Here is a 24,045-nt window from a genome sequence, read left to right as displayed (position 1 = left end):
CATGCCATGATTAAATCACACACATCAATGAACATAAGCCTCTAATCCTATTCCATGGTGCACTGAAATCATGCAGGGGGAAAAAATAAGAAAAGAAGTCATATTTCCCAAAGGGTAGCTTTTTCATATAGACCTACATTACACTGACACTTTTTTCTGTAAATATTCTCAATGTCTATGATCAATTTCTACCACTTGTCCAACACCTAGAAGTGCCTGACAATGTTCTAACATGAATTTCTGGATTGGTTTCAGAAACAGAGACTGGTAACTGTATCTACAAGTGGCTAATCTATTTTGATGTGAGTTTAATTAATGCTGCATATGAAACTCAAAATGTCACAATCCAGGAGTTTTAAAATTTTAATTATTCGACTGACTTGTTTAACTTACTCTAAAATGAAATCTGAATTTAATGCTTAAGTATTAAATTCTTTTACAGTAAATTCATTTTTAACAGAAAGAGGTTTTATAAAATCACTCTATTATGATTTTAGCATGTAGATGAGAACTGCAGGAAAATGCCACAAATAATATACGACTTCAGCATTACAACTTGATCTACAGCCTTGCAGGGAAGGATTGAGCTGCCCAGTTATGACATCTGGTCACAAAGTCCAAGCTGTTGTTTGATGAAGTTGGAGATTAGAGGCTGAGGCCATAGCTGGCACTCTACTGTAACATCATGATCTGGTCACGTTCAAGTCTGTTGAGAAGTAGCACAAAGACCACAACAACTAGAAGAGGAAATAACATCATTTCTGAACAAATGGGTGTGTCTTTTGTCTAGAAACATTAGCCAAACATTCCAATCTTCCTTGTACATGTCCTTTGTGCTGTTTTCCCTGTCATGTAGATGCAACCTGTTGAACCCTGTCGCCTTCTGTATAATTCACATTTCTGTGGATTCCCACCAAACACTCCATCAAAATAAGTTAATTGAAATAATTTTAAGCATTCTCCCTTTCCCTTTCCCTTGCAATTGGCTGGAGTTAAGACTTAGAAAAGCTTTGTGTTCAGAACAAAAACAAGGAAAGATCTTTGCCCTCCAAGACACATAAACCTCCAGCTTTCCAGCTTTCCAGCCTATTTCCAGTTCCTAGGAAGGCTCTTCTTCCTCGAAGATGTAAGTGGAGAGCTAGTCATTATTCCTGAAATGACATTTTACTTCTTGGTGCACTGTTTGAGTCTATCTGCTGCAGCCCTTGCTGAAGAGGAAAGTAAACAGAGGAGAGGTAATGTACGCCGACCTCAGGAAATACCAATGAAGGTGGGCACTGACCTTTATGAGATTTGAGAAGGACACTATGAAATGAAATGCTTAAGTGTAAGAATCGGCTTCATGAAGGAGCACATTTATTAGTATTTAAAGAATGGGAATAAAACATTATGAAACATACAAAACTGGGGGAAAAGAACAAACATCTTTTTCTAAAAAAATGGAACTCATTTTTGAAAAGTCACCATGAGGTCAATGTCTTCGGCTTTTTCCATTAAGACGAACCAGACAGAAAAAATGGGCCCGCTACAAACGCTTTACTGTGCATTTCACATGAAATCTTTGATTTCAAGGGATATGGTTACCCACATTGAAATCTGTGTCAACCACTTTGCATTAATAGCAATGTACTAACCTCTGTCTCCATCTGCATTGTTTTTAAAAGGATTTTAGTGTAGATAGGATTAGATGTGGATAGTTAACAAGCTGTGAGGGATGGAGATGAAGTTGGATGTAAGTATAATATTTGTCTCCTTGACCTCTTCTATTTCAGACTTTTCTTTATGAGATCTGAATTTGGGAAGAAGAAATGAACTATAATTATAATTGATGCTACCTTTTTTGTTTGGTTTAGTTCTTGCTATAGGCCAGGTATTTATGATACCATTTAGTCCTTACAGCTGTACTATGAGCTAGCTATTATATTTATCCCCGTCTGACAGATGATGAAATGAGGGCTTAAGAAGGTCAAACAAATGGCCCAGTATGGTACAGCTAGTAAATAGCCAATCAATTCCCAGCTTCCTAAACTCCTAAGAAGAGTTCTCTACTTTCCACCCACTCGTCCTCTGAGCAGGCACATGGTGAGCCATCAGGCAGACCTGCCCTGACCTATCGGTCAAACTGACCCTCCTGTTCAGTGAAGTGTAAAGCAATGAAAATATTCAACTTGAGCTGAGTCAAATATTTCATCACCTAGGACCCTATTTATTCAAAACTCACTCAGTTGTAAAGCAACTTGGCTGAACAGATAAACAAGCAAATGGAAGGGCTAGAAACTTCCCCAGATTTTCAAGTTAATGATCAGCAAGTCTGTGACGCTTGTCATGGGCTGGTGGTAGCAGGGAAAAGTTGAAAGTCCTCTAATCCTTCACTTGGCAGAAGGATCAAAGGAAACCCGTGCTCTGTACTTTTTCAGAGTGGGAACTGACTTGACTAAATGTCTTTTCTGGCAATTTCAAGGGTAATGCCAAATATGGAAAAGAACAGGTCATAGCAGTCTCGGTGGCTTTCTCTCGGCCCTGGAGGTCCCATAAGCCAGCAGTGTATAATAATCTTGTCACCTGAAATTACTATTTCCATGAGCAATTAAAAGGGACTAATTACCCAAAACAATTTGTCAAAATTAAGCCTGAGAGCTTTGCTACCATAATCCTCAGATTGGGCAGGGAGGTGGCTGCTGTGGGGGACACTTAGTGACCTCACTGTCACCAAGGAGGTTGTCAACTAACTGACCTCAGGCTGCAGTGTGACGGCAGCACACCAGTATGAAGAGGGGGCACGAAGCATGCTCGGCTGCACCGGAGGTTCTCAATCTCTGGAGTCACTTAGAGTCCCTTTGAGCCTCTGATGACATTGTAATTGGGAACTCTTTTCACAAAAATAGACATATGCATATACACAAAATATTTGGGTATAATTTCAGGGGGTTCAGGGTCCCTGAAGCTCAGTCATGAATCCTTAGGACCCAGGCCCCCATCTTACTCCACCTCTCTGATTCAGAATGGACTTCCCAGGAGGCGTACCTGTGAGCCCTGGGCTAAGACGGAAAGGCAAGGCATGACTCCCCCTGTGCACAGCAGAACCTCAGCTGGGCTGGGCTTCGGAAACTGGCAAAGCAGCAGAGGGTGCAATGGAGTCCCCAGCCTGGCCCTATGACTGCTCCTCTTCCACCTCTTCCGGGCCCTTTTCATGGCTTCCGTACTCCTCAAGGTTTGAGTTACTAAGCAGGCCTCATCAGATTCCTGTAAAGCACAGGAATCTCAACAACCCCAGGGCCATTGCACGTCCTCTGTCTCCCCAGAGACATCAATCTCAGGCTGTTGGCTGCTGATCAAAAACCAAGTGGAGTAATTTATATTCAAAGGTGCTGCTCAAAGCTAAGAAGCATAGAAACAATTTATTCTTCTAGATTGGTGTTTCCTAAAATGTGGGGCTCCATTGTGCAGGCTCCATTTGCCACCTGCATGAGAACCAGAGCTTGTTAATAATGCTGATTCTTAGGCTCCATCCTGGAGATACAAAATTAGGGGTAAGGAGTAAGTCAGGGCAGTGAATCTGCATTAGGATAAAAAAAGCAAAAAACCTTTGCAGTTAAACTGCTTACAGACTTTAAACTCTATCCTGGATCAAATTGAATTAGAACAAATGTACATACCTAGACCCTACTCAAAAAGAAATGCTGAATTAGAACCAAGATTAAGCATTAACTCCATCAAGAATTGTCCCATATCTTTCATAAGAGTTGTTGAAGACACTGTCCATTATAACATAACTGATCATTTTATTTAAGTCTGACATTTAGATAAAGTTTAATATTTGGATAAAGTTTTTATGGCAAACATCAAATGCTTGCTTTTAATAGATAATGAGTGCTGTGTAGCTCAAAGTATTTCCATTTTCAGCTTGGCCTCCAGGAAACTCAGAACTAAATCTAAGCATTGAGATTTATTATTGCACTCCCAGGCAACCTCTTTGATTTTGAAAACTCCCCATCCAGTCCCTTAAATATGTGCTTCTTATCTTCTTTACCTTTGGTTTATTTATATTACACATCTATGTTGCATTGAAAGCTGCTACTAATGCCTTTTCAATAAAGAAGAGAGTGCAAGTAACCTGTCAATGGGTTCATCTGTTACCCTTTTACACCTTAGGGAATAGTGGAGAGCATGGCCACCAGGAGACAGGAGATCTCAGTTCTAGTCCATCTCTGTTTTGGTCTAACTGTGTTTGCTTAGGCAGCTCATTTATACTCTCTAGGCCTCATTTCCTTCTTTGAGGAAGGAGCAGGTTGGATCTCAGAGGTCTCTCCTAGATCCACACCCTTAGCTTCTGTGCTCAATCATCCTACTGGGGTGAGGACCATGCCGTCATTGCCAAGGGGTCCAGCTGCTACCTCAGAGACATGAGCGTCTGCTGGATGCTGGGTGCCCAGCCAGAGATGCACTGGGCTGGGCCTAGGATAGAGCCCTATGTGCTGGGGGTGGGGGGCTCTAGCAGTGGGACCTCAGGAAGCCTCGCAGCAAGGGAGCGGGGTGTCACAGGTTAATGCCAACCACACAAAGGGTTGAGTCAGTGGCCCTAAGTGGTTCTCAATCTGTGACTCTGTTGGTATGGGGGAGGGGGGAAGGGGTTGTGGGTAGGAGAGGAGAATTAAAATGAACCAAATATAACTATAAATGCTGACCTTGGTTAAAACTATGTAAAATCTAACAAAGGAAGAAGACAATATTTTTTTTCAACCTTGTCTTTGTAAAAGTAATCATCAATGAATTGCTTGCCATTCATGCCAGATTTTCTTGGCAGAATAATGGCTATGCGTCCTACTAAATAAGTATCAAAAGTATCAACTCAGTGCTTTATTTGATTCTGCCATTAACTGTCTCTGTATATGCTTGCTGAAGTAGCTCAAGTGTCTGCTCACAACTTTAAAAATAGAAAACTCTGCTTTTTTTTGGTTCTTCTGAACAGACAGAATGAACTTTGGGAGGCTGCTGGGAAGAAGCTGGAGAGCACGGTGCAAAAGGGCCTCGACTCAAACAGAACTTGTTCGAATTCCAGCGTGGCTACTTATTGCCTGTGGGAACTGGGGAAAATCCTTTAACCTCTCTGAGCCAGTTTCTTTTTCTCTTGTCAAGAGAAGAGAGCTGCAACTGGTTGCTTCAATCCCATGTGTAATATTTCAAAGCCCTGCTTTTTCTCCATGTTAGAGTTAAACTCACCCGCTCCAGACTAAATATAATCTTTAAGCCTTGTTGTAATATCTTTTTCGCTTTATCAGTGATCACTGTGCAGTTCCCAGAGCCCGATAGTCATCATTTTTGGGGGTCAGCAGAAGAATATAAAGTGGGGTTAAAGTCAAGATTCTGCTCCCTTTCATTGAACTGTAATAAAGTAGTATTATAAAGACTGATTGTATCCCCAAAGTTACCAGTAGCTGTCAAAAAGAAATAACATGAAATTCTCCTTTTACCCCAAAGTGAAACCACTGTGAGTGCTGCAAACAACTAGAGACAAAGAAGAGGATTTAAGCAGAACCCAGTCTCAGATAAATACTTGGTTTTTATATTGCCATGCAAGCAAGTGTGTGTCAGAAGGCAGCTCTGTCTTTTAAAAGTGAATACACATTGAACATACTTATCACACGGTCACAGTGTAAAAGGATTATCATCTTAAACAGAATGTCTGGGGTTTAATTAAAGCAGATTTCACTTTAAGAGAGGGACAGACATGTATTATTATAAAATCATTGATGAATGCATTGGTGAGGCATTCTAAGTGGAGTTACCTTATTCTAAAGGTTTACTCTGTCAGTGTACAATAATTTTGCGAATGCCGCTTTTCACCCTAATCTTTGTTAAAGCAACATCAGATTTCCACTATTATTTTTTAGGGTAATGCGATCAGGATAACAACAGTGACTTATGAGTATCTGTGGCCCCATATCAAGCAATTTGTCTACCAATCAAGTATCAACAGATCCAGGGGCTACAGAGATAGAGATAGATTGTTTGTACCTTCACAACAAAGAGAGGCTTCACTTAAAGGCTTTGCCTCTACCTAATTGGATAGTTGAGAGGCACTCCCAAGTCCTTTAGACAATTCCAAGCACTGATATGCCTGGGGAATGAATGAACCAGTTGAATTGCTATAGCCATTTTCCATGGCAAGTGAGAGTTGAGTAGTCAGTCTTTTCATTCATTTGTTCACTCATTCAGTAAATGTTGATTGAATGCCCACATGGCAGATGCTCTTCTAAGTGCTGATCACATAGCAAGAAAGTGAGAAACAAGGTACCTGTTTTCACGATGCTTATACTCAAGTGGAGGGAGATGCTAAATACATACCTTCATTCATTAACATATGCCACGTAATACATGAGTTAATATATGAGGGAACCAGAAATATAGTCTATAGTGGTCAATGTGAGGCAGAGAACTGAAGTGGAAAGAGTAAGTGAATAGAAAGAATGAGAGGGGACTTAGTTTAGGTGTTCATGCAAGGCTTCTCTGAAGAAGTGAGATTTACGGTGAGATCTGATATCAATCGTAGGGTAAGAAGTGGCAGTCCGTGTGGACCCATGATTCCTCGTCCCACATGGATGCAGAAAGATCTGTTTCTGAACTGCTCCAGACTCCGTGAGTGACTCCCCTGAGTTACAGCAATAGGCCTCTAGAAGACCCTTGTTTAAATAAAAAGTTGTTATTTATAAACTGAAACTATTAGCCATCATCACCTTAGTATGAAATCAGGCTGATTATCCAGTCATTCATTATTATTAAAGGGACTGAAAGGGCCGTTTAGAGAACGCTGCCTGGAGAGGCGGGGTGGGTGGCCACTGCTAACATAGGGATGGCAGGGAGAGGAGGAACAGGCCTGGGAGGCCAAATGTAGCCTGGGGCCCTGGGCTCTTGGAGGCCTGGTGAAACATTTTCCTGTATTACTTATGCATTGGAATAACTTCCCTGACTTCCTCTGGGTTAAAACAGCTGCTTATGGAGGCTCTTCTCAAAGCCCTTTTCAAGCTTTGCTATCTCACATGGAGCTTTTCCAGGCTCTACTGCTGTGGGGAGGATGATGTGACATGGTGAAAGGTGGCAGCATGGAGGCCTCAGTGTGCATGGGGTTTTGTCTACATCATCGTAGTTGATCCTCCAGGGGCGCAACAGCAGGCACTCACCTTTGAAAACAGTGGTGTCTGAGTTAAAAGGTCCTTGTTCCCATGAAGATACACCTTCAAAAACTACAGAATTAAAGAGTTACAGATGCAATGTTTAGTGGGAATGTTGGCAGCCCAGAAGGGGTCTGCTCAATGAAAAAGGCCGTGGCAGCGACTGGCAGAGAGCTATAGGCAGGCTGAAATCAGCTACCCACAGCTTCAGCAGCAGCCGAGAAAGGCAAATGTGGCAGGGGGCAGAAACTACAGTAAGCAAAAGCTGGTAAAAAGGTCCAGGACAATGCCTGCAGGTGGCACACAGAGCAAGGCCACAAGGATTTGCAGCAAGAACAGAAAATCCTTCATTAAAGGGAAACTTCTCTGAGGTTTGGCAGCATCCTTAAACAGAAAAACGTGGACCCCAAGGCTGGCAAGCCTAGAGCTCTCCCTGTCTGCTAGCTGGTGCCTCTAAGAAAAGAACTGGTGATCACCGTCAAACTTAGATCTGGGCAGCACATTTATCAGTAGGCATTTCATGTGTAACTAAACTGGTTACCAAATTCTGTTCCATTTGCATATCGAGTGCAGCCATGGCTCAGTGACTTGTTTCTATACCAAAGAAATGTGAGGAGGCATTTCCCAGAGCAGAACTCTCTGCATCCGGGTGTTGCTGCAGGTGTTATGCAGACTGGACTGGGGCTCAGGCAAGGTCAGGCTGCCCCCAGCCCTCCCAACTTGTGGGGAGGAAAGCAAGAATGCTATTGTTTCTCTGAAAGCAGGGAGTAATGATGACCTTCTAGGAGGACAAGGGTGGGTTCCCCTCCTTCACCCATTACAATACAAGTGTTTGGATGTGCCTGTAGGCTGAGAGGTGGGAGTAGTCAAGGAAAATGGTTCTACAATCAGTTCCTTCTTATGAACTGTAACTTCTTTCTAAAATGTATTTTTAGAAATGTCACCACATACAATTTGTGTTTTTGCATATCAAAATTGGTTGACTATAGGACAAATATTGGAATTAAAATTCCACTCATGGTCAGATGAAGCATTATCGTGCTATAATTCCTTCCGTCTTTGGAGGTTTCTTCTCTGTGTCCCAGGACACTAGGCTCTCCAGGTGTCTATTCACTGGCCACCCCTCCTTAGTCCCCTCTGGTGGATCTTTCTCGCTTCCCTTAACTTTGAACATCTAACCAAGGGCCTTTCTCACCTGTTTCTTCACTCTTTTGCTTTGTCATCTCATCTGTTGCGTGGCTTTGAGTGTTGTCTACATGTTATAAACATGTTTTACTTCTCCCATCCAGTCTTCTCACCTAACTCCAGATTCATAAATCCACCTGCTCACTTAGCCTTCATTTGATGCCTATTACCCCCAAATCCTCACCCAATTCTCTCTGTCCCAATTATGGCAATTCCATTCTTCCAGTCATTTAAGCCCTGGCGATCATTCTTAACTCTTGTCTTTCTCTCAAAATCCATATCAAATTGTCAACAAAACTTGTGGGATTTGCCTTCAAAATGTACCTAGACTCTGACAGCTTCTCAATATCTCCACTGCTGTCACCCTGGTCCACCAGGTCTCCCTAGACTGCTGGATTAGCCCTCTTACTCCGCTTCCTGCTTCTGCCCTTGAACCTAGTAGGCTCTTCCCAACTCAGCAGCCAATGTGGTCCTGCTAGATTGTAAGTCGGATCTGGTCACGCCTCTATTCCAAGCCCTCCGGTCGTTTCCCAGTTGGCTCAGAGGGAAAGCCACAGCTCTCGCAGTCTGCACCTGCTCCCTGCCATAGCCCCCTCCTGTGGGGTCCCTCCCCTCCGGCCATGCTCATCTCCTTTTCCTCCAACACACCCTGAATGTTCCTGCCTGGAGGCCTTAGACTCGCATTTCCCAGGCTGCTCTTCCCCAGATGTCCACATGGCATTTCCCCACATGGCACCTGCTCAAACAGCAGGGTGGACTGTTGCTGCAGGCAGGGCGCTGATTGGACCCTGCAGTCTAAAATCATGTTTTTCTTCCCTACCTCGTTCATCCCTGCCTTATTTTTCACCAGAGCTGTCTTCAGCATCTAACATGTCCCATGTTCGTACACATTACTCTCTGCCATTGGTTGTCCCCCTCACTGGACTCCAGAAAGGCGGATTCTGTCTGTATTGTCCCCTGGGCACTTAGGCCCCTCGCTGAGGCACAGAAGAAAGTTCTTCCTTCTTAGGAAGATAATGGCCGCGACGACAAATCTGTTCAACCAAGACCTTTTTTTTTTTTTTTAAAGCTCTTCTTAAATGCCAGCAAATAAATGTAGGAGGAATGATGAAATTAGAAGATCATCATTTTGCAACCCATGCTAAAATCCTTGGGTAAAAGACAGCTGGGTTACAGGACACTTGGCAGTGCCAAATTATCATGCCAGAGATTACTTGCTACTTATGAAGAGGAAACTTTTAACTTTTCAATGGAGAAAAGAGGCAGTTAACACTTCAACCAAGTGATCCACCTGAAATGACTAACAATGGGCCATCTTCACATTGACGTGATGCAATGGAAAGTTTATATTACGATGAAGTGTTCTAGCCATACAGCTCAATTGAATCAAGCCGCTGACTCTATTTCCACTCACAGGAAATATACAGTGTAGATGAACAAGTGAAACCCTACAATGAAACAGGCAAATTTAGAACATGGAACATTCTACAAGATAACCGCTCTGGCACTTCAGAAAATCTCCTACCATGGGGAAAAAGGAAAAGTAAGGGGACTCTTTAGATGTAAAAAGTACAGAGATGTAATAACCAAGTGATACAATGGATGAAGTTAATTCAGTATTTGAAGAAAAAATCTGTAAAAGATATTTTTAGGAAAATTGGGGAAATTTAAAGATGAAATGGATGCTAAGTGATATTGTGAAACTATTTTTCTTTTTCTTTTTTGGGGAGTTAATAATGGTATTGTGGTCATGAGGAGAATATCCTTCTTAGGAAATGATGCTGTGGTACAAGAGTTGAGGGACATGGTATTTGCAGTTCATTTACAAACGATTTTAGGAAGAAAAAGCAAATAGGTGTGTGTGTATATATAGAGAGAGAGCATGCACAGATTTTTCAAAATATTAAAAATTGTTATCTTGGTGAAGAGTATTAGGCATTTATTGTACTATTCTTTACATTTTTCTGTATATTTGAAATTTTTCAAAATAAAAAGTTGAGGAAAAGCAAAAATGCATGTAAATTAACTTTAAAAACCTACTGATCCACTAATGTTCTGTCCTCTGATGGCCTATTTTAGGAATATTTTATTTGTGTCATGTCTGGATAAATTCAGTTGTAATAGGAAATAGCAGCCAAAACCAGGATGAAGAAAGTGGAACTTGCTGTTGAGTCCTGGCTACATAACCCATTAGCTGGTGACCTTGAGCAACTCTCTCCTCATCCTTGAAGTTTGGTTTGCTCATTTGCACAATGGGAATTATGTCCTGCCCACCCCTAAAACATTATGAGATAATGCATATTATAAACAATTATAAGGCAAAATAATGTATAGCGGGATTCCTTTTTCTTCCCCTCCAGAGTAAAATAACCTCATGAAAGAGGAGAATTTGACCCTAGGCATTCATGAACAGCTTACCTTTTAAGGCCACAAGCACTGTAGAGACTGTTTCAATGTTCCTGATGCTGGCTTTATATGCTCTCTTCAAGTAAACTAGCTTTTCTTCTCTGGAAAAGGAGCTCAGCCCTCCATCTAATCAACCCTGGCATGAAAGATAATGGAGAACAGTTAACAACTTTATGCCCTACCATGGTGGCACCCCTGAGAGACTAAATATGACCATCTGAATCATCTTGCCTGAGGACCTGGAGCAAGGTGGCACCTCGCTCAAGAGTCTCATGTGCAGCATGCAGTCTCCATGGTACTGAGCACCCCAACTCTCAGGCAAGTACCATTGAGTGGCCCCAGCAGCCAACACTGTCCAGGGGCAGCATGAACTGGAGGGACACTAGGAGAGCTGCCCTTTGAGGAAAAACTCAGCTTGCTCCCGTGCCTGGGGGATGGTGGGTCCAGGGAATAGTGCTGGCAGAGGGTGGGGGTGGGAGTGGGGAGAAGAGGCTTCAAGTCTCAGTGATGCTCATAAGATCCTGAGGACCAGGACAGTGGCTTGGACATTGCAGCTTCCCATCTGCTCATTGTGACAGTGGCAGCCATACACAGACAATCAATTTGTCCACCTTCTTCTCAGCCACGCTTCTCTCAGGTGCGTGCTGCCATTTGGCGACCACCTTTTCCTTTCTAGGCTGCTCTCAGTGTTCATTTGTCACTTAATTTCGCCAGCATCAACTGGTGGACCAGGAGGAGGTGAAGATAGCCTGACTCTCTTGTGCCTCCTCCACGCTGCACACACCCGGAACAGGCCTCTCCATACCCGACTCCCTAGGACAGCCTCTTGAAATCGGGAAACCAGTAGCACTGTCACCATCCACTCTTTGCACTGTCATTTTTTTTAGCTCTTTTTCTGTGTTTCCCCTATCTTTCATGTAACTTCCACCCTGGCTCTCTTTTTCTCTGTTCCCTCCTTTTTAGGGCTGCCTGCCAATGTTCCTAAGAGAGTTACTTTAGCCACTTCAAACTCAGATGTCCCAGAAGCCAAGCAGGTAACTCCATCAAGGTTGGCCTGGTCTGAACAGAGCACCTGAAGCGAGTGTAGTCCTGGACGTTGCCCCAGCTGCCGTGCATATATTATTTTATGTATTTTCTATTATGTTATTTCAAGGATCCAAAAGTCTAAATTTTCATATGAGATCTCCAGAAATGATAAATGTCGGCAAAATAATTCACATTTCAAAAAATGTTGTGAAGGCCAAAGTAAACACTGACCCCAACAGGGTGCCATTTGTAAACTTGTGTGCAAGCCCATCGGTGACCCTCCCGGGGAAGGGTCCCGTGGCCTACAGCAGCGTGGCAACTCTGTCAGTCCCCACATGCCTCCTATTTTATAACATATGTAATAATACCGCCTTAACCAACCTAAGTAACATAGTGTAGGCTATCTCCATTTATAATTTTTAAAAATTCATTAGAATACTTTAAGATGGACCCAAAGGGGAAAGAAAAATAATTTGAAATAATACGTAGTTTGATGAACACCCTCAAACACAACTATGCTACAAGGTTCCTAGAATGCCCTCCAAGGAGTGGTACCAACCCTGGTTAGATTCTTCTGGAATGAGCAGAATCTATCCTTGAGCATTTTTTCTTTCTCATGGCCCCTCACCCTTTGCAGAAACACTTCATAGTTACTTTAAATTTGTCCCTAAACTTGATCCGGAGACCCTTTAGTCATGGCCAAGAGATGCAAGAACTGCTCTGAGACTACCCTATCCCTTTGGGATGTCTTCTCCCCAAGTGTTTCCTGGCTCCCACTCCTTCCTGGGTCCCCGATCCCTCTCGAGGGCCAGGTGAATATGCCTCAAAATGGCAGACACGCAGAGTCAGCAGATTCAATTCCCGCTGAGTCACAAATTTAAATTAAAGGCATAAACAGAGATCAGATTTTGCTAACATCTCTAATTGTATTTTAGTATTCAATTTGTTCTTGCGGGATGAAGCCCACTCGGTATAAATTCATTGTGGGTGTTTCTCTGCTGCTTCTTATGATGCCCTTACATTCCTATGCTTTCGTACATTAGAAGTCTGGTTCAGTTCCTTTTTTAATCCCCAACTATTAATTTTCTAAAGTGGAGATTCTAATATGAATTACGGGTCTGAATAAAAACAGTTACTGCCAATTTTCTGTTGCTTTCCTAGTTTATACATTCTTCTCACCTTCACAGAAGTCCTGGGCACATATCATACGTCCAGTGAAGGTTGGGAAGCTGGGAATTTCCTTGCAGTTGAATAATTTCTCAACCAGTTCCTTGTCAAGTTCTGGACTTTGGGTAGTGATGTGGTCCAAGATTACAGTTAAACCAGGGCTGAAAAAAGGAGTCTGTAGGTGTGTCTGTTATTACAACAGACCCCGGCACAATCCCTACAATGTGGGAATAAATAAATGATTACAGAAGAAAGTCACTTAGAGTTTACTTTTGACACGTAGTATGTAATCTATCCTGCCAACATTAATTTGTGCTATTTGCTAATGATTGTCCCTGTTTTCATCTTTTAAATCATTTTCTTTTCCAAATGCAATTAAATAATAACATTATGAACAGGCATTTACATTTGCTGTCTTTCCAGATTCACATTTACAATGTGATGGGGTTTAGATCTCAAGACAAACATGACTCTTGGACATGCAAATTAGTCAGCCTTAGGGCTCAAATTTGCATAAATTAGGTCAGGAATAAACTAAATGAGTCTGCCAACAAGTAGCTTTCATAAAATGATGTGACTGCTTGATATTTAATTTTCTCTAGACTCCTTGGTGACTCTAATTTCTCTGCATCTCTATCCTCTCTCCAGCTCTCCTTCAACCCCTTCTCTCCTCTCTGACCCCAGGTAAATTAGGCCTGTTGGCTGACCTTCCGATGCTGCAAAGAAGCTTGCTCATGGGACTTAGGGACTCAAGTCTCAGAAACTTGAGAAACCATTTCCTGACAGCCATTATTCTCCCTGCCTAGAATGCTCTCTTGTCTCTCTACACACCCCTTCATTAGACTAAAACCAACTCATTCTGCAGGTGTCATCTCAAGTCACTTTTTTCAAAAAGTCGGAATCCACGGAGGGGAAAAAAATTAAAAGCATCACAGATAGGTTTTCCCGAGGCTCAGCTTTTGACCTGGTTTCTACCCCATTCTGATTTCTGTTTAGAGCCTGGATAAGGGGTTATTTATTGATAGTGTCCTAAACTCTCTCTGTCCTAACCTAACATTCATCACACTTTTTGTAATTACTCACTTGTTTGTCTATTCCCCTGATAAAACATAAGCTCTATAAAGTCAAGAGCAATGTCTGTTCACTGTTGTCTCCCCAGGCCTAGCAGTATGCCTATGATACCAGATATACTCAACCAAAACTTGTTAAATGAATAAATGCTTCCATAGAGATTCTGTAGAGGAAAGACCTACAAATACAACCAAAGGGCCAAATCCAGCCTGTCTTTATAAATAAAGTTTTATTGTAACACAGCCTAATCAGCTAAGGAAGAAGAGGGGAGGGGAGGCCCTGGGAAAACCTCAGGAAGCAACACCTGGCCCTTCCCTAAAAGCCCATGCTGATCTCTTCTGGGGTGTTGATGAGGAAAAGACACAGCCAAGGAAAGGGGTGTAGTCACTGACATGAGCTCAAAGCAATGTTTTCCTAAAAGCTATGAAGTCGTCTTACTTAGCTGACAAGGCAAAATACTTAGTATTTTTTTTATGTGAAAGCACTCATTTCTGCCACTTATAAGCCTCAGAATTTACTCTCTCAAAACTTACTCTTATCTTCAAAACATATTTCCTACAAATTCTTCCACTCTTGCCCTTTTGAACATCTAAGACCACCTGCACTAGAGGCAGTGGGTTGCCATGGAGAAAAAAAGAGGAAGATAAAAAGGAAATATTTCTTTAAATTTCTTTAAATTTCCTCAAGCCCAGCCTCCTGACACTTTTTAGCCTGTGTGGGGTTCTGCTGGGCTCTGAGTATGTTGGTGTATTTTGGCAGCTACCCCACATGGAACAATCGCTTAGATTTAATCTTAGAAATCAACCCGTCTCACCTATTCCCTGTGATGTACCAATTCTGATAACGGTAATGTCACAGCACCAGGCATGATGCAGCAATTTGATTAGCTCCTGAAGCATAATAGAAATGCAGCAGATGCCAATGTGATGCTATTGAGAGAAAAGAGAAAGTCATTACACATCTTGCAAGCTGTACAGGACACATTTTCTTCCTTCATTACAAGTTAACAGCCCTCAGATAAATTTACATAATCATTATGACTTTGCTAAAGCTGAGGAAAACCTAAGTCAGCTCTAAGTGACGCCTACATGACATGCTGATGGATGTGTCCATCTGTGAGGATTAGAGAGAGGCATCTTCCTGACAGTTAAACTGAGCTCAGCCCTCCTGGTCAAGAGCAGAAGGTGGGGATGGCATGGTGGCCTGGCTGTCGTGGCAATGCCATTTCTCATCTCCCCACCAGGCTCTTTTCAGTGAGCCTTTGAAAGAGCTTCTTGCAAAATTGACTTGATTTTGAGGAAATATAAGTCTGGCTGCCATGTAATTAGTCCTTTTCCACCATACTAAATGAAGTAGTAAATCCATTTCATTGCCCTCATGTGGCCTCATTCATTTGCTGCTAGTTCTGTGTGCGCTCTGAAAGGCATGTGGGTGGAGACATGGCGGACATCCACACTTACCCGTTTGGAGTGTTTATGGAACGTGTAGGTGATGTGCAGGTGCCCTAGATCGTGACCCTGCTTTCCTCAGTGTTTGGAACAGTAGAACCAATGTCACCAGAACAGGGGTCAGCACAGGTTAGAGGACTTAATGACTTCTGGTAGTTAGAATATGTTTTAAAAACTCTCCAGAAATACCCTCAATGCTGGAATTTGTGGTGGCTGGATATGAGTTTGGAGTCAGTGGCTACTTCATTCCTAACATAATATCAGAGAGTCAAACATGTTCTTCAATAGATTCTCCTCTTGGGCACAAGACTGTGGAAAAGCAGCCGTTCGGCAATCATGTGATGCCTGCCATTCAGTCTCCCATTAACAAATTTGGAAAGCCATTACAATGCTGATCATGAGATTTTCACCTGAGCCTCCTGCCTGTCACCAACAAGAACAGTAAACTATGGAAACTGAACCTCTGGGCTCCCCATTTATGGTTCCCGTAGCACATATCCTGACTTCCAAATGCGGTGTAAGTTTCCTGAAGATATGAATCAAACCTGTATTAATTCGTATGTCCAAGATTAACAAGGCTGGGCTTTGGCACTGGCTTTGCCACTACTGAGTAGAGTCTCTAAATCTCATTTACCTCAACTGTAAATTAAGAGAATGAACCATTATTTGATCTGTTAGGTTCTTTCTAAATCATAAGTTTTATAGGTTTATGATTATCATATATTATGGGACATGGTGATGAAACAGCAAATGGGCTTGTGTATTTTTGCTAAAGTCCCTCTCCCTCTCACACACACACAGACACACTGACACATCTCAGCAGCTGCTGGAGAGGAAGAATTTTCAAAGAAGAGGGTCCCAAATGGAAATGAGGCCCATTTCTAATTGGCTGACCCCTCTGGGCATGATAGATATTTCAGCTTTTTCCCTGGCAGGACAACAAGATCAGTCTACTGCTACTTTTATATCTTAAACTCTGAAGTTTCATTGCTTGTTTATGATAGTTTCATACTTACATAAACCTTCATTTTTTTGTCCTCAACGACTGTGCAAAAAAGAACAGTTGTAGTCTGAAAGTCAAGCAAAATTTAGGAAGACAAAATTTACAAGCGAAGAGGGTATTCAGTGTCCTTCTAATATAGATATTCTGTAATTGCTAAACATAAATGATAGATGAGTGGATTCTCCCATTTGAACCCAAAGCAGGTTTTAGGCATTCTTGCCCAAAGGGGAGATCAAATCTGCCACCCCACTGACCTTGCATAGTTTTCCCTTCTTTACTCCAGGCTTGCATCGCCAGGTACTACAAAGTGACAGAAGGATGAAGGCAGCTGTTCCCTCGGTGATGCAGGAGTCACACAGAATCCAGCTCCTGAGAACTGTCTTACCTGTGCAGTGGCCTCTGCCCCTGTTCCCTGGCATGCCTGGCTATGCCCCTTATGAGGATAGTAGTGTGCATATTTGAGACAGGCACAGAGCTATTGTTTCAGCATCCAGCCCTGTGGCAGAGATGAACTTAGGAAGGCAAGCTAGAGACCCGTTCGTATATGCAGTCTCCTGAGTGGATGCCACCCTGAAAATCCAGGAGGGAAATGGTCTGCGTGTTCCCTAAAATTACAAATCGTTCTACTTTCATTCTGTCTTAGGATACGTATGTGTCCAGAGCGGTTAAGATGTTCTGCAGACAGGAGAGCAATTCACAAGAGCTCCACAGAAATGCATTAGCAGCTTTTCAGCGAGTTTATGATAGTGTCAAACAGCTCTGCTTTGGCAATCTTGAAAATAAATTGGCCCCTGTGTACTAAAAGCTCAAAATTTCCAAAGCTGGATAAGGGATAGAGGAGAAAAAAATGCTGGTGACTTGATCATTTACAAACTAAAGAGAGAAGGTGTACTTTGAGGGCTGTTCCCCCTAACTTGAATAGCTAAGTGGTAACTAATAAACTAAAGTGACACCCAATGCTATGTTGAGCCCTTAGGACTTTTTTCAGCAATGAATGTCACACCTGGATGCTTAATTATGTGAAAATGGAAAGCAGAAGGGAAAACAGAATCACGTAGTTGGAGTTTCCCCACTTTTTTCTGCTAGCTTTGATGACTCCTTAAAGTGCAACTATTGAGCACCTACGCTGCTGGAGAGCTCGGGACCAGTTCTGCACATACAGTGTTCACCTGTCCCAGCACAGATGTCCCATATGTCCTCTACACTTTTCTCCAACCTGAGCTCCTTGTGCATAAACAGGGCAAATGCTTTCATTCTGCTGGGATTCCCACCAGCACAAACCGTAAATAGAAATGAACAATTACCTGTCTTACTGGCTAGGTTAAGGACCAAGGGTCAGCTTTCTACTTTACTCTTTTTATTTTATTTTTCAGTAATTTACTCAACAGTATGTGTAGAGGTTATGAGTTATGTTACTGCATTAATTAATTTGCATTATTAAATTGTAAGTAAGGCAATCAGATACAAATTTGGGTGTACTTAATTAGTAAAGGAAAAGATTAAAATAAAAAGTAAGGGTTGCTTTTGTTCAAGTAGGTGTTTCTCAGAGATTTTCTTTGTTTGTTTTTTTATAGTCAACCTCACCCAGCATCTTAGTTTGGTATAGACAGCCTGTAGTTGGGCATTAGCAGGCTGAATGCTTTGTATGCCAATATAAAGGAATGGAATGTAAGTAACCTGAGAACAGAAGGAGAACTGTGAGTTTGAGATATGTTTTCCCATCCCACATCCTCAGTCCTAAGTTTTTATTGTACAATGTGCTATGCTACTTAAATCTTTCAAGAAATCACATCCAAACTTCCCAACTTCTCATTCAGAAGGAATTCTCAAGAAACAAGTCTTGCCATTATAGACTGGAAATCTCACTGTGGTATTTCATCAATTCCAATGACTTGTTTTTGTTTGATTCACATTTTAACATCTCTGAAATAACAACGGATTATGCAGTCAAGGGTGGGTGTCAAATCTCAGAAAATATGATGATAAAATTGCCTGGTAGTAGCTTGTGCAATAGCGTATTAGATGTATATCGGCCCCTGGGATGGAAGAGGTGGATTCCAGAAAGAGGATGGGAGTGGCCGAATGGCCGCGTGGATGAACAGCCAGCCTGGTGAGCCCCAGTGGGGACAGTGAGCAGCAGCAGATGGCAGGGACCTGAGGAGGTACGGCCCGCAGAAAGGCACCAGGCGCAAAGCCATTTGGGAATCTAAGCTAAGCAGTGAAGTACACAGTCTGCAGATCTGACTCAGAGGCAAGGCAGCTCAGTGGTTAAGAGCCTGTCGTTTGACATTAAATAAACCCGGCTTTGTACCCCAAACCCATCCTTGACAAGTAACATGCTAGTGTTAGACATGTAATCTGTGTGCCTCAGATCATCATCTCCAAAATAGAACAACACAGCCCCCTTTGATGGGTGTTCTAAGGATAAAATGGGGCTGAACACAGTGGAGGTCAGGGCTCAAAGCCGGGCACCTTCCAAGTATTCAGCAGACGGTAGCTACTGTTTTCTCATATCACGTACTTTGAGATTGCTTATTGCAGAATTTAGTACAAATGAAGCTGGTTCAAATCCAGTTAGGAAAAGGCAGCTGGTGGTGCCTGACTGATGTGGGCAGCACCGAGTAGAGGATCCCAAGGACTGCTGGTGAGACCCCTCACAGGTGTAAAGATCACCTGTCTACGGAAACACCTAACTGAGGTTGCAGAGCAGCCACCCCAGTTGACAAATGATTTACTGGGACTCTTGGGAGGTCTGATATTCTGTCTCCATTTAGCGATAATTCCTGTGCCACACTCAGTTTCAGTTACAGGATGTGATTATCCTTTGATCCAGGCCCCTCTGCTTCTCTTCTACCATCATGATGGCCTTTTCTGTGCCTTCTTATGAGTTTCTCTGACCTAAAGTTGGTAATGAGCTGCAATGAAAGGTAGCCGTAAAGGCTGGGAAGCAAAGAGGATAAGGCCATGGTCTAATGTGAGTTTTTAAATTACTATTGTTTATTCATGAAATTTTTCCTTTTTTTGGCAGAGGTTATGAGTTATGGCTCAAGATCTAAGTACAAGGAGGTAATTTTTGTTGTTGTTTTCTTTTTACAAAATACAGTAGTTTGAAAAAAACCTCATTGTGTGGTGCCAGTGAATGTAAATTACATCTATTCAGATTGACCATAAAACCAAAACAGATGTTAGAATAGCTTGTGGTTTGAATTCCTCTTTGAACTGTAGACACTCTTGTAATCAACAGGAATTTCTGAAAGTATCTGGAGACATAAAGATGCTATGTATAGACAGAAGCATTTTCATTCTTGAAAACTTATTCCTAAATCAGTCTTACTAAATATCACCTCTAGACACAATTTTCAGTCTGGCTGCTTTAATAAGAAGTAAAATATGGCTACAGACCACCCATCAACATTGGCCCGAAGTGATGCTTTCTGTGATTCATATCCCAAGCCAAGTGATCATTTGTCCCAGTTTTATCAAAGATAGAAAGGCATTGGGAAGGAGTCCGAAGCATTTAAAAAATATATTAAGGCCTTTGCCTAATGATTGCCGGAATGAACTCACTTCTAAATACACATAATGCCTTAAAAGACTTAACTTGGCCATGTTGTATTAACCTGGTCCTACTGCAGTATTTGTATATTAACAAAGCAGTAGAAGCACTTTAAAATATGTATTACAGAGATTATAAGGTCATTCTTTTCTATGTTACTTGAAATTTCTAAGGAGAAATTGGAGAGTCCCAGTTAAAGATTTTATAAAAGGTGTATTTAAATGTTGAGTTTGCATAGATAACTTCTAAACATCCTCCATCAGATTTTTCAGTTGCTTAACTCATTCCAGGCACTGTGACAAAAACTGATTAGCTGTTCACCAAAGCTCTTTCCCCTTATTTGCAGGTGTATAACTCAACTTTCCAGACCCTTTTCTAGTTAGTGGAGGCCACATATCTGAGTTGCAGCCATCAAAATGTGAGTAAAAGTGATGGCTGCCACTTCCACTCCTGGCCCATAGAAGTTTCCCACTGGTGATCCTACAGATTCTCTTCTCCTGTCTGCTGGGTGGGTGTTGACACCCAGGGAAAGTAAGCCACTCCTTGAAGGTAACAGAGCAAAATAGATGGAAGGAACCTGGACCCTGAATCACCAATTGGTGGAAAGCCATCCTTTGATCAAGAACATCCACTTTGTACTCAGTGTGAGTACTAAATTTACATCTTAGGTAAATGATATTTTGAAGTAGAGCTAGCATACCCTTTTAAAATATAGCAAACAAAGAAATAGGAATGATAATTAGAATCTTTTAGGTTTAAATTTTATATACCTAGAGTTCTCCTTTCCTTTAAAGATAATGTTATTAATAATAGTTATCATCTCTGTGTCTGTGAAGACAAGACTGAGTTTTCAGATATGTTGGATTGTGTCCTCTCTTGTTAGCTAGACTTGCTGCTCTGGGATTTAAGGGAGTCAAGAAACTGAACCTAGTATGTTCTTGTTCAAAGATAAGAATGTGGCTGGAAGAAGGCAAGTTTCTGAGAAAAGCAAAGCATCTGTGAATATAAATCAGATGCTACCTACTGCCTCTAGAGGATCCTGTTGTAGATTAAACAGCCAGTCAGAGTATTTGAAACTATATTACCTGCTCCCCAATCTATGTGCGTGCACGCACGCGTGCACACACACACACATTTTTGCCTCTTATTCATCAAAATGGCCCAATAAATAACGTTGCTCTCTGGTGGGACTAATCGGGTTCTAAACCACAGCATGTCTTTTTATCGGAAAGAATTTACTCAAGGGGTTCACAACCAGGTTCATAGTTTACAAAGTTGGATGGTCGTTATGAGAGACAGAGAGTGGGAATAAGTGCTGATGAAAATCCAGTTAGGTAGAGAGGTAGAGGCCTGATTCCTAGTATTGTAACAATATGAGACAGCTCTCTCTGTGTGTGTGTGTGTGTGTGTGAGAGAGAGAGAGAGAGAGAGAGAGAGAGAGAGAGAGAGAGAGAGAGAGAGAGAGAGAGAAAGAGTCCCATTATTTTCATGTCTAACACAAAGCTTTCCATTCTAATGACATCCGGGAAACTAACACTTAAAATACCAAAATGCAATGCTTTTTCATTTCAAATGGAGAAAGAGCCATTACTCTATTCATCAGAGAAACCTAAGGTTTCATCCCAGCTCTTTCACTTACCAGCAGTGTTACGCCCATTACCAGGTCCCCTAGAGGTGGGAGGGGAGGAAGCTATTTAGTACCTACTGTTAATGAGCGTGGATTTATTTCTTCTCTTCTCCCTTCCTTCCTTCTTCTTCCTCCCATTTTCTTCCATACCCCTCCCACTTAACAGACTATTCTCAGAGACCACCGAGGGCAGTGGGCAAGAACCCTGGAAACTGGACTTGGAAGGAGCTGGTCCAAGTCCCAGCTCTGCCACTGAATGGTGTAACTTGTTCACCTCCTTTGACCTCTCTGAACTCAATGACCTACTTTTATGGAGGAAAATGAACATCTGCTAAACTCACCTAAAAGAACTAATGTAAAGATTTGAAAGATAGTGGATCTAAGAGCTTCTCTTTTGTTCTTGTAATTGCTAAAGAAGTGAATAAAAATCAGATGCAAAAAACCATACAATTATCTGCTGGTGGGACACTGAATAGGTATAGGCCTTTCGGAAAACCAAAGATCTTTACAAAATTCATTCTCTTTGACCATTTCTGTGAATCATCCTAAGCAAATAGACGTCAATATAAAAAATCTTTAGACACAAAAACATCCATTTGAGAGCTGTTTATAACAGAAAATAGCAGAAAAGTCCATAGCAAACTATGTAATGTATGGCACAGTCATAAACAATGACATCCATAAACAGTGTGTTTCAAAGAAAATTACACAATATAAGATGTTAATGATATAAAGTTAAGTGAAAATTCAGCATACAAAGTTACATAATTCCAACTATTTTAAAATTTATTAAAAAGTATTAGAAACAAAATAGTTTGATGATATTTATATTTAGATGATTGGTGTTTTTCTTTTTTTTTATATTTTATTTTTTATTTTGGTATCATTAATCTACAGTTACAGAAAGATATGTTTACTAGGTTCCCCCCTTCACCAAGTCCCCCCCACATACTAGATGATTGGTATTTTTAGGTGTGTTTTTAAAAATCACTGTTCTTTATACTTTCCCAATTTTAAGTAATGAACATGAGCTGCTTTTATAATATATATATGTATATATATATATATAATTAACATTAAATAAATAATACAGAAGTACAATTTTCCTAGCAGTGTTCCATAAACAATTTTCTTGTATTTCTTCTGAAATAAATATTAATAATATTTATAATATGAAATATTTGATAATGGTTATTTTCAAGAACTCTGAACCATCCAGCAGTATTGCCAATAAAACTGTATTTACCTCCAGGGACCAGAGCACCCAAATAATCATGTTAGTATTAGATTTAGTCGGAAAACCTTCAGGTCTTGTTGTGGTAGAAATGTCTGTTCGTGATATACACATTCTAAGTTGTTTCAGAGAATAAGTGTGGCTTCAGTTCCCACCCTTCTGAGGTATGCCCTGCTGAGGGGACATTGCTCTCTGTACATGTCTGCACCTCCTCATCTCCTCGGTTCTCCACAGATTATACAACCAGTAGAGTAGAGCATTTTCTTCTTTTAAAATTTTGTTTATTGCAATAACGTTGATATACACTATTATGTTGGTTTCATATGTATGATATTATGACTTGATAATCATATATATTACTAGATGCTTGCTACAATAAGTATAGTTACCCCATTATCATACCAAGATATTATAATAGTATTGGTTATATTCACTATGCTGTACTTCCATTCCTATATCTAACTTATTTCACAGTCTGCATTTTCTACCTCTTTATCCCCTTCACCTATTTCATTCATCCCCTACCCCCTTTCCTATGGTAACTGACCAGTCTGTTGTCTACATTTGTGGGTCTATTCTTTGTTTTTTAGATTCCACATATAAGTGAAATCATATGGTATTTGTTTTGCTCTGCCTGCTTATTTCACCTAACATGATACCCTGTATGTCCATCTGTGTTGCAAATGGCAAGAGTTCTTTCTTTTTTTCTGGCTTAGTAATATTCCAGAATTGTGTGTATGTACTACATCTTCTTTATCCATTCATCTATCGATGGGTACTTGAGCTGCTTCCATGTCTTTCTTTTGGAAATAGTGTTATAGTGCACATAGGTGTGCATGTATCTTTTTGAATAAGTGGTTTTGGTTTTTGGGGGCAAATTCTCAGAAGTGGAATTGCTAGGTTGTATCTATTTCTATTTTTAGTTTTTTTGAGGACCCTCCATATTGTTTTCCACATGGGTGCACCAATTTACACTCTCACCAACAGTTTAGGAGGGTTCCCTTTTCACTATATCCTCACCAACACTTGTTATTTCTTTTCTTTGGGATACTAACCATTCTGATTGGTGTAAGGTGATACCTCACTGTGGTTTTGATATGTATTTCCCTGATGACGAGCAATGTGGAGCACCTTTTCATGTATCTACTGGCCA

General features: G+C 41.3%; 1 protein-coding gene and 1 long non-coding RNA gene across 3 annotated transcripts; one reads left to right on the top strand and one right to left on the bottom strand.

The window, feature by feature from the left end:
* Positions 1-212: 212 nt before the first annotated feature.
* Positions 213-18,066, bottom strand: UPP2 (uridine phosphorylase 2). The gene is given in 7 exon segments (XM_073240056.1): positions 213-737; positions 10,773-10,896; positions 12,955-13,102; positions 13,104-13,170; positions 14,839-14,953; positions 17,601-17,791; positions 18,060-18,066. Coding segments are annotated over 7 exon segments (717 nt in total). The 3' UTR covers positions 213-672.
* A 1,208-nt stretch (positions 18,067-19,274) lies between these two features.
* Positions 19,275-22,734, top strand: LOC118967943 (uncharacterized). Of its 2 annotated transcripts, none has more exons than XR_005055284.2 (3): positions 19,275-19,449; positions 20,378-20,675; positions 21,825-22,734. It is a non-coding gene; the product is annotated as an uncharacterized lncRNA (long non-coding RNA). The 2 variants fall into 2 exon arrangements; XR_012133401.1 differs by having other exon boundaries at positions 20,378-20,699.
* The last annotated feature ends 1,311 nt before the right edge of the window (positions 22,735-24,045 follow it).

Source organism: Manis javanica, chromosome 7 (assembly GCF_040802235.1).
Source record: "Manis javanica isolate MJ-LG chromosome 7, MJ_LKY, whole genome shotgun sequence".
Taxonomy (NCBI): Eukaryota; Metazoa; Chordata; class Mammalia; order Pholidota; family Manidae; genus Manis; species Manis javanica.
Note: the sequence above shows the minus strand (reverse complement) of the source record. Positions and strands in the feature narration are given on the sequence as shown.